The sequence below is a fragment of the Pseudonaja textilis genome, chromosome 2 (assembly GCF_049901715.1).
Source record: "Pseudonaja textilis isolate UNSWEBS1 chromosome 2, rPseTex1.2, whole genome shotgun sequence".
Lineage (NCBI taxonomy): Eukaryota > Metazoa > Chordata > Lepidosauria > Squamata > Elapidae > Pseudonaja > Pseudonaja textilis.
The window spans coordinates 183756149-183771503 of NC_141991.1; the positions used below are offsets into that span (position 1 = coordinate 183756149).

Genomic DNA, 15355 nt, shown 5'->3' on the forward strand with positions numbered 1-15355 from the left:
TCCAAAATAAGTGAGGATGTCATTCAGAGTAGCCCACCCACCCAAGTAACTACAGTGGACAAAATTATTCCTTCCAACCTTCAGATTGGTTTCTCTGATCTACCCCCCCAAAGCAGCTGTTCAGTGTAAGCTGCTTCCAAGCCCTTTTGAAATTTCTAATAGAGTAAGTGCTAAAAAAAATTGTACAGGTCTATTAAATAAGTATCTGTCAACATGAACTACATAAACCACAGTCTTGGTTACAATTGTTAAAAGACAATGTTGAATACCTGTCCTTCCAGAAGTTTTTGTAAATAGCCCAACCATTCTTTGTCACTTTCATATTCCATTTTCATCTGTTCTGTTTCCTAAAAATAAAATAAAAAATCCTGTAAAATTGTCTATTATGCTACGGTGAAGCTGGTACTAACACTACTTGCTCAGAAAACCACCCTATCTGACAGCAGCAATTCTTAAAAAGTGGAGAAAAAGCAGAAAGAGGAAAAATCTCTTTTCCTGACAATTTCCAGACTGTTTATTTTTTTCATGGCTGTCCTAAACTCTCAGCTTGACTTTAGCTCCCCAATTGATGAAGCTAACCATTCTGTATTTTGTCAGCAATTAGGAACCAGCAGCCATCTAATTTAATTGCAAAATGGGGGATGTTCAGAGCTTTGGCATTTTAACATATAAAAAAACAATGACTTTATGCATTGAGCTTGGGTTCTATTGATTTTATGGATACCTCAATGGTTTATTCCAGGAGTGTCAAACTCACATCGTCACGGCCGCGTCACGTGACTTATCGGGATCCCCCCCTTCGTTAAACCGGGTGTGGGCATGGCCAGTGTGTGACACATCCAGTTAGACAGCCCTTGTGTATTTGGTAACTATACAAAAAAAAAAAGTTGCCAGTACAGATTTTTAGAACATTTTTTCCAACTTCCTAATCTAACTTTAAGATTTCCTGGTGATCTCCCTTCCAGCCACGCCTAACTTCACTTAGTTTTTAAAGATCAAAATAAGATTAGCTTGTTACTGCACCTAGCTGGGAACTTAAGCATAGGAAAATAAAAGTTAAAATTGCTGAAAGCAGATGTAGGCAGAACGTAGGTCAGGATTTATAGGTCCATGATATGCAACAGATGAATTATGTTTTCTAATTCATTGCTGTATACCAATAGCAAATCTTTTGCCACTGTTTCCTAATTATACTGCTGAAAATGAGGAAAGTTAGGGGAAAGCAGATTTTTGTGTGGAAGGACTGTAAGGTCAATTAATTATTCTGGTACTCAGAAAAAAATCCTGGGCTCAAAAGTATTTAATTATAAGTGTATGTTTTTTGCACCTTTTCCAGGTCAATGAAACTTGAAGCTGCAGCAAAAAAATTCAATAGACTGTGTAAGTCTGAACTGCCTATCCTTGTCTTAAGAGATCAAAATTAGATTTAGTGAGCAGTAGGGTTCACAATAATATCCAAAAATGCTTCATTGATATCTCACGTTTAGATAGCAGTGGAGGCATGACTAACTTAAGATATGGGGAGTAATTTTTAATAATCCCTATAAAGGGAATTTATCAATAAGAGGCAGATGGCAAAAAATACTCATTTTGGCAACATATGGAATTTTGAGAGTTCAGTGGCTAAAATAATAGGAGAATTAAGATCCGAGAATGGCTATTAGCTCAATACTAGCAAGAAAAAAAGAAATTAAAACATGAGATTCTTATTTAAGTAAACTAAAGACAACATCAGATAAACTGATTGCTTATTACATATAAAATAATAATAAAATAAATCTAAAGGAATGTGCTATTTCTTAACCCATTGATTTATAAGAACCTATGCCGCTTTACACCAAAGAAAGATTAAAAATTAATTCTTAGACAAATTAGCATAACTTACCTCATCATTTACAACATCAAGAATCTCATCTAAATCAGTTTTTGAAATATTAAGGATTGATGCTGCCAAAGACTGAGCCCGGTGAACAGATTCTCTGGAAATGTTACCACCACATTTTTTGTCTTTTTGCATTTTTTTAGTACATCTGATTCGTGTTCGCATCTCTTTCACATTATGCTGTAACTCAGTGGCTAAGCTCTGTGAAGATAAAAATAAGTAAAAGTATTTATGATTAATTACCTACTTTCAACACATTGCAGCCCACACATTTGGGAAAATAAGCAATCCAGCAAAATACAGTTGTGGTTCTAACACAACAAAATAGGTTAGAAATGAGAATATCTATATCCACATTTATATCTGTATATGTATATATACATGGGATAATATGAATATGTCAAGGGATGTCTAATAATACTTCCTTTTGTTAGTTGATAAATTAATAAATATATTTTCAAATTAAGTAACTAAATGCGGAAAATATGTTTTTTTTAAAAAAAAAATAGTCCACACTTACAATTAAGAATTCTCAGAGGCTGCTACAGTAGTAAATTTGCCACTATTTTAAGACCTGTTTTGATCTAGATCAGTGGTTCTCTATTTTGTTTTCCCCTTTGGACCACTTAAAGTTTCTCGTCTTAGTAGACACCTAGGATTTTTTGTTCATTCTCCAAATCAATGGGCATGTATTATTCATATTGTAATAACTTTAGTGTATTAATAAAATTATGAGCCCTAAGTTAGAATGCTAAACAGGTATCTGTAACTGGCCTTTTTAGGGGAAAAATTAGTAGAGCACATCAGTGTCATACTGTGAAAAATTAGTAGGCCAGGGACCCGTTAAAGCAATCCAGCTCTGTAAAACTACCTCAATTTTCACCAAACTCTTTCCCCAATAAATCAACTACAGGGCTCTCTCTCTCTCTCTGTGTGTGTGTATTTTAATGACCATGTAATCCCTAGCATCAAGGTGGAGTTAGGATGAATGGAGCTCGAACATTTACTTATTGCATGCCCTTCCTGACACCTATGCGGAGTTCACAGCAGATGCTTTCTCTTTGCGCCCAGAGAAATATTCTGCCGCTGCCTAGGATTGAACTTTGAACTCATGGCCTTCTGATTGTGAAGAGGTGGTGTGTGTGTGTGTGTGTGTGTATACACAGAGTTTTTGTTTTACAGTTAGAATATAAGACCCCCAACTGGAATATTAAAAGTTGGCTGTATTTCAACAGTCACGATGACTAAATTATTATGTTGGCAGAAAATATGTAAAGTATTGTATATTCTGATCATACGTAAAAAAAATGGGAACTAAGACCAAGGCTATTTTTTCCTTACATTTCATTTCAAAGCTATAAGACTGGATAGGCAAATATCATAATTTATTTTGACTGCTAGCTGTTACCTGAATTGCAGAAAAACTGATGTTTTTAAACACCTTTTTAAAAATATTCTCACCAATTGAAAAAAAAAAGCTGTTCTAACTTAGCTTGTTCAAGCAGCAGGTTTTTATTTTGTTTTGTTTTGCCTATTAGGTCCAAGCCCATCAAACAAGCAATGTGCTGTGTCTCATATTTTATTTGCAAACAGAGATGGTTATGGATTGAAAGAAAAAAAGAATGCTAATGCATAATGGCATTAAATGCTTAATGGAATGAATAATGAATAATATTAACTACAGTAGGAAACCAACACTGATAACAATAGCCACAGCATACTGCTAATTAGCCAGGCTCTGCAAAAAAAAAAAAATTAGCATTTGACAATGCCAATATCTATGAGTGACCCAAAGTATAAGATTGGGGCAATATAAAAATCTGGAGTGTAAATAAATAAGTAAACATAAACGCCTCTGGAAACAAATCAACAGGATATGAACAACACTTAAATCTAAAAGTTTTTCACTTTTAAATGAAGTTCATAAAAAAGAAAGGTCTCTATCTTGCACACTCATTGAGTGCAGAATTAATGTTGGGCACTAGTGAACAAATCAACAGGCTGTTGATTTTTCTTGCGAGATTGTGGTAGTCTTCTCCCAGAGAAGGATGTCATACTTGGGCCCAAGCAGATTCTCTTGTTACTCTTGAAGACTTGGCTGCTACTGCTAGAGTATAGATACACTGGATGATAAGACTTATCAGTCACTTTTTTCAGTGTCATTGTAACTTTCATGGTTGCTAAATGGATGGTTTTAAGTCAAGGACTATCTACCTTGTTTCTCATAAAATAAGGGTCTTATATTTTTTTGAGCCCCGAAAAAACGGCTAGGCCGTCTTTTCGGGGGTGACTTAATTCTCCTCCTTGCATCCTCATCTAGAGTGCCCCGCGGGCAGCCTCGCCACCAGCCGCTCCTAACGGGTGATCATGGCGAAGCGCAGAGAGCTCCCTACTCCCACCAAACACGTTTGCTGAGACCCAAGACCTTTGGCACCCGCCGCTGTTGCTTTCCCTTCTGCCCATTCCGCTGCCACGTTTGGAGCTGCCGCTTCTGTGTTTGGAATGCCGCTGCCATTTGGAGCACCACCATCATGTTTGGAGCTGCCACTTCCGCGTTTGGAGCTGCCGCCGTGTTTGGAGTGGCGGCGGCGCTCCAAATGGCGGTGGTGCTCCAAACAGCGGCAGTGCTCCAAACTCGGAAGTGGCAGCTCCAAACGCGGCAGCAGCTCCAAATGAGGAAGCGGCAGCTCCAAACAGCAGCAGTGCTCCATACAGCGGCAGCGCTCCAAACGTGGAAGCAGCAGCTCCAAACGCAGCGGCAGCTCCAAACGGCAGTGGTGCTCCAAACGTGGACGTGGCAGTTCCAAACATGGCGGTGGCATGGGCAGAAGAGAAATCAACAGCGGCGGGCGCTGAAGGTCTTGGATCTGCCGCAAAAGTGCTTGGCAGGAGTAGGGAGCTCTCTGCGCTCTGCCATGATCGCCCATTAGGAGCAGCTGGTGGTGAGGAATTGCTGCCCGCGAGGCGCTCCTAACGGCAAGTCCCCCCGCCCTTCCCCCCATTTTGCATGTTTTAAAATAGGCCTAAATTTGGGGGGTGGGGCTTAATTTCATTTTATACCTAGAAAACATGCTGGGTCTTCCTATTGGGGGAGGTCGTATTGTTGGAGAAACACAGTATAAAGAACCCTCTAGAGCTTTCTGTATCTGTAGCACTAAGGTCTTGTTGCATCCAGCATACTGATTCCAATTTTTTTAGCATTTCTAACTGATTCCCGCTCATCAATGAACAGACCTCTAATCATTCAAAGTCCACTGGTTTCCCCAAACCCTGTGCCAGGTTCTTATGGAAACTTAATTTTTTCTCAATGTTCCTTATCAATAATAACACAGGAGGACTATTAATAGTCAAAAGTTTTTTTTAATGTTGTAAAAAGTTAAATAAACTTTTTACCATGAAAGCTTATATGTTTTAGAAGATGATCATGATCTAATTTCTCACCAGAGTACAATGGTACTCTGAGATTTCCCCCTGTGACTCCCTATGAATCCAATTTTTCTAAAGTAGCTAATAGGCTCTTAGATGAGCATGAAAGAAAATGATCAGCTTCACCAACACTACTAGTTTATGCTAGTACGATAGAAAGACAAGCACCCCATTAATTATAGATTTATAGAAATTATATCTGAATTATACAGTCATTCATAACTTGTTAGCATTAGGACATAAGAAAAACAAAGCTGTATCTGTCAGATAAAAGCATTGCTTAGCTGTAGAAAATCATCTGACTAAAACAAACCACTCATTAAAAATAATCTGGAACTTGAATAATATGTTAGTAAGTAGAAAGGCATATTTCATCATCTGACTAAAAGTTCACCTGAACTTTAAATTGATGAATATAACCTTTAAAATCATTTTGCAAAGCTGCTGGATGTACAATTTTTGGTGTGTATGATTTTGTTTTATTTCTATTGAGAAGTGTGAAAATTGTAATTGAAGGCCTACGTCTTCACAAATAATAGATGTAAAATGATAATTTTGTGACATGCTAAAGCAAAGATAATTTAAAAGAAACTACAGCTATGGTGACTTCAAAGCTCTTAATTTTTAAAAAGTGGAGTGGAGAATTTTTTTACAGGAATCACAGAATGGGAGAAGAATCATTTAAACCACCTAATCCAATTTGTGTGAGTGCAGGAATCCAAATTAAAGAACGAACCTACAGCTGTCCAAATTCTGACTGCAAGAAAGGGTAACCACCTCAATTGATTTCTTTCACTGAGAAACTGTTCCCTTTTTTGTGAGATTGCAAACCATTTAGTTGGAAGTCAAACCACCATTCAATTTTCTATAAATGAAAACCATCCTAGAAACGTCATGTAAATCTAACAGCCTTAGCATAGTTGAAAAACAAAACAGAAAAAAAGCCTCAACTGCCACTTAAACTTAGGGAGGAAAAAAAAAAGGCAAATCTTCACTTCCTGGAAACTCACATCTTTCTCCTCACTTTCCATCATTAAGCCACCTTCTGTAGCCTTTGGACCACCCAACTTTTAAGGGGTCCTAACAACAAATGCCAGCCTCTGACATACAGGGCTATGCATGCACTAATATGTTTACAACAATATATACATGACTGTAGTGCCAAGACAAGATGTTCCTGGTTAATTTAACATGGTCTATTTTGATCCTTTCCAATAGTATTTTTTTTAAGAATAAAGATGGGAATTTCATTTGAAGTAAGATAATTAAGAACTGCTAGGCAGAGAGCTACTTCTTGTCTCATTAAAAGTAGACAATCACTTTAAAGCCGAACTTCAGATAAAAAGCAAGAATGGAAAAATGTGGAAAACAATTTGGCCAATTAAGCTGTAAGGATCTCTTCAGGTGGGCTAAATTTAGGTTTATCTGAATTAACTAATTTGAAATTAAAACTTTATCCCTTAGGATCCCTCTTTTGCATATATTTTTTTCAACGTGAGCTTGTAAATAGCTGTTGCATTCTGAAGTCAAATGGGCATCGTCACTAAACTTAAGTGTTTCTTCAGTTATTTTAATGTTTACTTCTTACTTCATATATCTGTTTGGGCAGCAGAGTTCTATTTCTACTTCTGAAATATGAATGGAAATCCAAAAAACAGATCAATAAAGCACCCCCACACAGAGCAACTTAACAATTACAATGTAGATTCTTCAGATCTAAGGGCAATGGGAGCAAACCTGTGTTAGTAAAATCCCCTTTATGTTGAAAATCTGCACTGCAGCAAGTACAGCAGAATGTGAAGCTTTTACTGCTAATTTAAACAAAAGAAGGAATTGCAACCAATTCCTTGTTGTTTTTTTTAAAGCAACCTTTTCTAATTTGGTTTTTAGAAGCTGCATCCAATACAACTTTTCTACACTGGAGAATATTGTCTTTAAGCCTTTCAGTTTCTCAGTGATTTCAGCTTCTCAGTTTTTAAACTGCCCTCAAAGTTCATGGAATACAAATATTTTTTGTGATATTTAATTTGATATTCTTGAAAAAAAGACATTTTGACAAAATCTACTAACGTTTTGTACAGCTTTAGTTTGCTGTAGCTTTCATCCATTGGAAGCTATTAAATTAATAACAAATAATCTTAAAGTACAGAACTTTGCACTAAAATTGCTGGTACAGCAGACAGATAAAACAGCAGATTGACCTGTTTTATTGTTTGGTTTTTTTAAAACTATTGATGTATGATGAAATAATTTGATTCCAAAAATGATCTATGGAATTCAAATTTTAATATGCTTTTGTAATCTTTCACTGTTTAATTTATAACTTTTATTAATGCAATATTCAAGTAATATAAATATTAAAGTATAATTTTAAATACCCTAGGTAGGCGTCTGCCTTTTTCAATATTCAAGTCATCTTATGATTCCATAAAAGTCAGAAAAATGAACAATACAAATGCAGCAGATAAAACAATGAAAATAAAATTGTAATTGCCAAAGAGAATGGAGCAAAATGTCTAGATGAGAGCCCACTGTCTGTGTAACGTGAGTATATTTTAAATCTTCAAAATAATCTGACAGTAAATAGCTATTGGAAATTTGAAAAGTAATTTCTACATAAGGAGATCAGTCATACTTTATTTGCAAAAAACATGGTTTAAATATTAATTAAACTATAAAGAATGATTTGATTTCATAGCAAGGATTTGGTATTTAAACTATTTACTTTGAAGTTGCTGCCCCAAGGCAAAGTCTGTAGTTATAAAAATTTTATTGTTAGCAGGATCACAAGGTAGCATCTTTGCAGACAAGATTCTAAAATCCCTGTCAAAGGAAATTATTCTGGTGGACCTGAAGAAATTGAACACCTGAAGAAACTGAGTGAAGGTTTTATGCACAGAACAGATGAACCATAAGGAAGAAAGGAAACATTGCAAATAAATTACAATATATTACTTTAATTGCAAGAGAATTAGAATTGGGACTACTTCTGTGTTCTTCTAACAGTTATCTATTTTAATAAGCTGCTGGGCCATTTATAATGGTAAAGGTCAGGCAATCTAGCTCCCCTTTCACATGTATTTTAATATTATGCCAAATGCTTTATATCAAATTGCCCATTTTGTTCTAGAAAAATTTGTTTATTCCAAAACAAATGGCTTGATTCTTATTTTGATTGTATAATGATTAATGTATGTTAGTCACTTGATGAAGCAAGTGACTAACTTTGGCTAATGATGAATGATGGCCATCAACCTGAAGTAATGTAGTCTCAAAGAATTGATATAGATGTTAAACAGTGTGGAGGCTACAATACAACCTTGTCTCACAGTCAGTCATTTGGCAAGCTACTTCCTGTAAAGTTAATGTCCTCCAGGAATGTGTGCTTGATGATTTTAACCCATGAAAGTCAAGTCAAGACTTCTCTTTAAAACCACCAAGCTTGTTAACAACATCCAGCTCTTTGCAAAGAATGAGAAATGCTAAAGGCAGCTGAAATTTTTCTTTTTGGAATTGGGTACACTGGGCTTGAGAAAGACTTGGGTACTACCCAGTCTTGAGAAAGGGTAGGTACTCTTTTTTAACCATAAAGCCAGCTCTAGCCCTCCAACCCCATCCAGGAGAATTGCAATAGCAATACACTTAACTTACTGTATATACTGCTTCACAGAGCTTTATAGCCCTTACTAAGTGGTTGACAGAGTCAGCCTATTGCCTCCAACAGTCTGGGTCTTCTTTTTACCCAACTTGGAAGGATGGAAGGCTGAGTCAACCTTGAGCCTGGTGGGATCTGAACTGCCAAATTGCAGGCAGCCAACAGTCAGCAGAAGTAGCCTGCAGTACTGCACTCTAACCACTGCGCCACCATTCCCAGAATGAGAAAAGAGACATTTTAAGATGCTGCAGCTGAACAGCTGTCAAAGAATCCAGTCAAACACATTTCAATCATTACAATTCAAAGTGTATTATTAAGTTTTCAGTCTAAGAGATATTCAGTGTCACCATCCAGACCTCTGATTCAATTTGCCTAAATCCCACATGAAGAGTGATTCTGGTGGAGAATTAATTTAATCAGAAACATCTACAGTAGCTGTTCCTTAATAAAAGCTGTAGTGTGTACTTTGTTTCCAGGGAAGCTGATGAGTAGAATATTCAGTAAAGCTTTTTTATTTTTTTATTTTTTTAAAAGCAAGTTTTTCCAGTAGCATGAAGAAAAAGGTGAGTCTTTTAATGTAAATTTCTAAATGAGGGAAGTATTTACATTTTAAACGTTCAATATTCTTTCCTAGCTTATGAATGTCTGTATATAATAAAGTTTGTTGTTGTTGTCCTCAAGTCAGTTTCTGATTCCTGATGATTGCCTAGATTAGTTCCTGCAGTTTTTTTAGCAAGGTTTTTGGTTGGCACTTGCCTCTTTCTAAGGGCTGAGAGAGAGTGACTGGACCAAGGCCACCCACGTGACTTTGTAATGTAGGACTAATGCATGACTTTCTAATTTGTAGCCTAGAGCAGGGATGTCAAACTCACATCGTCATGGTGTCGTCATGTCACACATCACAACTTTTTCTCTCTTTGCTAAACTGGGCATGGGCGTGGCCAGTGCGTGATGCATCCGGCCCACGGGCCACGAGTTTGACAGCTCTGACCTAGAGCCTTAATCACTATATCAAATTGGCTCTTGTTATAAACTAACTCTTTATTGTAAAATCCATTTGCATTCACTTTTTAAAAATTATAAGATTTTCATATTTGTATGTGTGTGCATACACACATACATGTACACGTGTGCAAAATTAAGACAAACTGTTCTGTCTTCGCCTTGAAATATTTCCCGTTAAAAATAGAAATAGCAGTTCCAGAGAACTCATACTGCAAACTATCTCCAGAAGTCCAACCATTTCTATTCTTTCAAATGATTATTATTCACAGAATTAATATAATCCAAAGTTAGGAATTAAATGCAAATCTGCATCTATAAAACTCTTTGGGTTGATAATTGAAGTAGCAGCCATTTGGGATTTTTATCAATTATGCTATACTCTTCAATCTAACATTATTAGAGACTCTTATAGAGGCCTTAGATTTTATAAAAACTACAAATAACAGCTTGCATTCAGTGATTTCTAGATTTTAAAAAAGCTACAATGGAAGAGACAGATTTCCCTCCTCTCTTTATCTGTTTATGTCAAAATCTTTTCTGGGGGACACTTAGAAACCAACAGATATTACATAAACACACTCAGAAAGAGATAAGCAAAAATCTGCCTCTACAACTTTGAATAACATTCAAGACTTATTATTTCCATTACACCAGTGGTTCCCAAAGTGGGTGGTACAACCCCCTGGGGGGCGGTGGGATGACTTAGGGGGCTGCTAAGAAGCAAGGAGGCTGCAGGGGGGCGCTAAGAGATGGGGGGGGGGCGTTCGAGGCCCTGCAGGGTCACCCCATTGACTGTTGCACCGCTCTGGAGCCAGCGCCTCGAATGTGGAAGCTCCAATGTACTGCATTGTAATGGGATCCAGGAAGAGGAAGATGAGATGGAGTAAAGTGCACTAAATTTGAGTGTGCTGCACAGGTGCTGCAAGAGCAGCGAACAGCCATGGAGCCGGCTGTGGTTGGGCCTGGAGGGTGCGCACGAGAGGAGAAGGAGGGGAGAGGGAGGAAGGAAGCCTCTGTCATGGCTTGCGCTCATTCTTCAGCCAACCTGGATTTCCAAAAACTCGCCAAGAAGAAAGAAAAGAAGCTTCTCACACTCTTGGAAAGTCCTGCGTGCTCTACTTGGGGCTCTTCGCTATCCTTTTTTCTTCCTTCCTTTTGGAAATCCAGGATGGCTGAGGAACGAGCGGAAGCTGTGGTGGAGGCTTCCCTCCTTCCCCTCTCGTTCTTCAGCCAGCCCAGACTTCCAAAAGGAAGAAAGAAAAGGGGACAGCAAAGAGCCCCAAGGAGAGCACGCAGGGCTTTCCAAGAGAGTGAGAAGAGACACAGACAGGGAGTGAGAGAGAGCGAGATACAGAGATACAGAGAGAGAGAGAGAGAGAGAGAGAGAGAGAGAAAGGGAGGAAGAGAGATTCAGCTCAATTCAGCTCTGTCTGCTCCCCTCTCTCTATCTTTGCCCAGTTTTGCAAGGATTCAGCAGTGATCTCAGGCAGCAACCTCGTAGCACTATGAGGTAACAGCCTGACTGTCACTCATTTTGGAATGCAAGGTTTATTTTTGTATCTTTCCAGAGACAGAAAGAATGTGGTCAAATTTCCTTACAGTTATGCCCTGGGTGTGGGAGTTGGGAAGGAGGGTGGGGAGTGGGGGAGGAGGGAGGAAGACGCATAGAGAGAGAGAAAGAGAGAGAGTTAGAGGAGAGAGAGAGGAGGAGAGGGAGAGAGAAAGTAAGAGAGATGAGAAGGAGAAAGGATGGAGAGGGAGATAGAGATGGGAGAGAGACAGAGCAACCTGTTCCCCATAGAAAACACAGAAAACCACAAACCTGGGGGGTCATGTGACTCAGTGGGAGTGACATTGAGTTGCCATGCCCACCCATGTCTTGGGGCTCCCGGTGTTTTGTTTTCTGTGGGAAACAGGTCCAAATGGCTCTTTGAGTGTTTAAGGTTGCAGACCCCTGACCTAGGGGGAGGCAGAGGAAGGGGGGCTTTGACCACATGCCCAATATCCAGGATCCTGCTCAGCCAAGCTCTCCCCTCTTTGTCGTTGCCATGCCTGACAGCAAGTTCACAGGGTGCTCCTCCTGCCAGGGATCAGCCTCTCAAGCTGCCCCCCCCTCGGGGCAGTCACGTCGTAGAGGGTGGTGCTATTCCCTCCTTCCTGGAGCAGGGCAGGGTTGGGGAAGCCCAGGGCAGGCAGCTTTGCTCTACTTTTGCAATGTGCCGCCGCTGAGTTCAATGCGCCGGCTCCACAGGCTCACCCCACTGAGCCCTTTGCACCTCTCCGGTGCAACAGTCAACGGGGTGAGCCTGCAGTGCCAGCGCCTCAAATGCCCCCCTGCCGCCTCCTAGTGCCCCCAAGGAGGCTGGCAGAGGGGTGCTAAAAGGCATCAGGGGGATGTTCGAGGCGCCAGCACTGCAGGCTCACCCCATTGACTATAGCACCGCTCCGGAGCCAGCGCCTCGAATGCAGTGATGGTGGCTTTGCTTTACTTTCCCAAAGTGCCATCGCTGTCGCGTTCTGTCTGTCTGTCTATCCATCCATCCATCCATAAGGTCTGTCTGCTTGCCTTCCTGCCTACCTACTTACCTGCCTACTTTACCCTACCAATATCTACCTACCTACCTATCCATCCATCCAAAAGGTCTGTCTGACTTCCTGCCTGCTTGCCTGCCTGCCTGCCTACCTACCTACTCACCTACCAATATATCTACTTACCTACCTACCTTCCTGTCTCTCTCTCTCTTTCTCTCTATCCATCCATCCATTCATCCATGTTCGAAGTGCTGGCCCTGCTGGCACATCGGGAAAGTACAGCAAAGCCAATCTGGGAGGGAGGGAAGGAGAGAGAGGGAGAGAGAGAGAGACCTGATGCATCAGATTGAAATGAGGCCTAGTTTAGTCTGAGGCCCTTTTCCACACTGAAACATCTTTGCCAGCACATTGAAACATCTTTGGCTTCTATTAAAGGTTTTGTGGACGAAACATGGTCAAGACTATCAGGAAGCTCTCACATTTTGTTGAGGCTTTAAACAGGATCCTTTGGACCAGATCTCCACCCTAAAAAATTACTTTTCCCCAATGTTTTAAAGTGCCAATTCTGAAGAAGGGAAAACCAAAATGTACTGGTAAATTACAAGGAGAACACACACACACACACACACACACACACACTCCCTTCTAACCCTGCTGGAGCAGGTGATTGGACTAGAATAGATATCTCATTATCGTTCTCCTCCCTCCTTCTTTATTTCTTTTTTTTTCTGTCCCTTCCTTCCATCCCCCCCTTTCTTCATCTGTCCCTTTTTCTTTCTTTCCCTTTTCTCTTTCTTTTCTTCCTTTTCTCTTTCTCTCTCTTTCTTTTCTCTCTCTCTCTTTCCCTCTCTCAGGCTCACCCCATTGACTTGGTGCACTGCTTCGCTCGGACTTGCTTGGGCAAGTCCCTCCAGTGCAGTGGGCTCAATGGGGTGGACCTGCGGGGCTGGCACCTAAAACGCAGCAGTGGTGGCACATTTGAAAAGTCGAGCAAAGCCAGAGGTTGGTAATTTTTGCTGCAAAGAATCACAAAAGCTTCTGGGTTGTGCACAAGAAGGGACACACATGTCAATGCAATTCAGCAACATAAAATAAAGAAATAAAAATAAAACAAATCAACAAGAATCGGCAAAGCATCTCTGATTAGATTTTATTCACTACTAGAATCTAATCAGAGATGCTTTGCCGATTCTAATCCAATAACCTGCTCCAGCAGGGTTAGAAGGGAGTGTGTGTGTATGTATGTGCATGGCTGTCAAAACTCCAAAAACAGGTCAAGTAGCTCTGGGGAGGCCAGTCATAAATTAGAACAACCGGTCATTAAGTGAGGACCACTTGTACTTGGTTTGCCAGTCACCTGGCCATGCCCACCCAGTCACATGACCACCAAACCACACCTATCCGGTCATGTGACCAGCAAGCCATGCCCAGCCAGCAAGCCATGCCAGCCAGTCACATGACCAGCAAGCCATGCCCTCAAATTCGGCCATACCCACAGAAATTTAAATCCCACCTCTGGGTGGGGGGCACCAAGGATGAGTTTGTAGCACAAAGGGGGCGGTGGACTGAAAAAGTTTGGGAACCACTGCATTACACCAATTAACTACAGTAAACTTTATTTAATACATATATATTTCATTGATCCTTAATCATAAACTCTTATCAAAGCTGATGTAATAAGTGATCTAGGAAAGAAAAGGCAAAGGACTCTACTAAAAGCAATGCTGATAGACCACAGTGGAATAGAGAGGTGGTGAGTAGACTATCTCTTTGTAATTTTTCTTTGAATAAGGAACACCCCAAAGTGCTCCAGACGGTTGCTCTTCATGAAGAGACTGCAGGACAGCAGTCTCTGATGGGTTTATGTTCTGGGAGATGAGGGAGTAGCCATCTTGTTCAAACCATGGCCAGATGTTTTCCATGGGACACTAGATTTGCATACTTCCTTTTCTAATCAGTTGATAAGGGACTTGTCACTAACTTTTCAGCTATTAGAAACCTTGAAACAACAAGTCTGAAAACTAAAACACTTAAATTCGCTTCCTAATACAGAATGAAGCAACATATTTTAACACTGGACATATTGAAGGATATTTTATAACAAAGGACCCAGAAGTTAATTTAAAGTGTGCGTGCTTCTATAAATAGTGTTTAAAAGATATTATGGAAGAAGATGGAGTTTTGCGTGGCAAGATTTGAGACTGACATGAAAGTGGATTTAAAAATGTCAAGGTACAAATATGATATGCAAAAAGTTACTAGCATGGAACATACAAAAGAAACTTAATCTTAATAATTAAAAGGGACAAACCAAGAGAGCGACCTGGATAACTTTCCTCTGGATTTACAAAAGCTTGTTAAAGCTTTGAAAAATTTTCTGAGAACAGACAAAAAAAAAATGAAGAGAAATAACATTCTAGTTCAGGGGTGTCAAATCCGCGTTCTCATGGCGTCATCACGAAATGTATTATGACTTTTCCCCTTCACTAAACCAGGCATGGGCGTGGCCAGTGTGTGAGACGCTTCTGGCAAGCAGGCTGCAAGTTTGACATCCCTGTTCTAGTTTATTATTTGAAAAAAACTAAACATCAAAATTGTTAAAAGTAAAAGAAACGATATAAAGTTAATTTGATCAAGGTTAAAATAGATATGTTGTTCTTTCGCATAACCCTTAACAGATTTTTGCTGATCAGGATTGAAATGATGAGGCATTTACTTCTTTATATATAACAGATGGAATATGGGAAGAAGATATTGTATTTGAAGAGAAGATAAGCTACTAAACTTGTTTATAATTGTGATGAACACTTTTAGTTTTTCTTTGCTATATTTTTTCTTTACTATTTTTCATTTTC

The 15355-nt window shown here is 39.4% G+C and overlaps 1 protein-coding gene across 4 annotated transcripts in view; it reads right to left on the reverse strand.

Moving 5' to 3' along the window:
- The window catches only part of CNTLN (centlein), a 199390-nt gene that overhangs the window by 15927 nt on the left and 168108 nt on the right, over window positions 1-15355 (reverse strand). For all 4 annotated transcript variants that reach the window (XM_087926590.1, XM_087926589.1, XM_026718387.2 and 1 more), the window contains 2 exons: window positions 1886-2083; window positions 270-347 (listed from right to left, as the gene is read on the reverse strand). In XM_087926590.1, the coding sequence (XP_087782716.1) occupies window positions 270-347; window positions 1886-2083 (276 nt within the window). The remainder of the gene's footprint in view (window positions 1-269; window positions 348-1885; window positions 2084-15355) is intronic.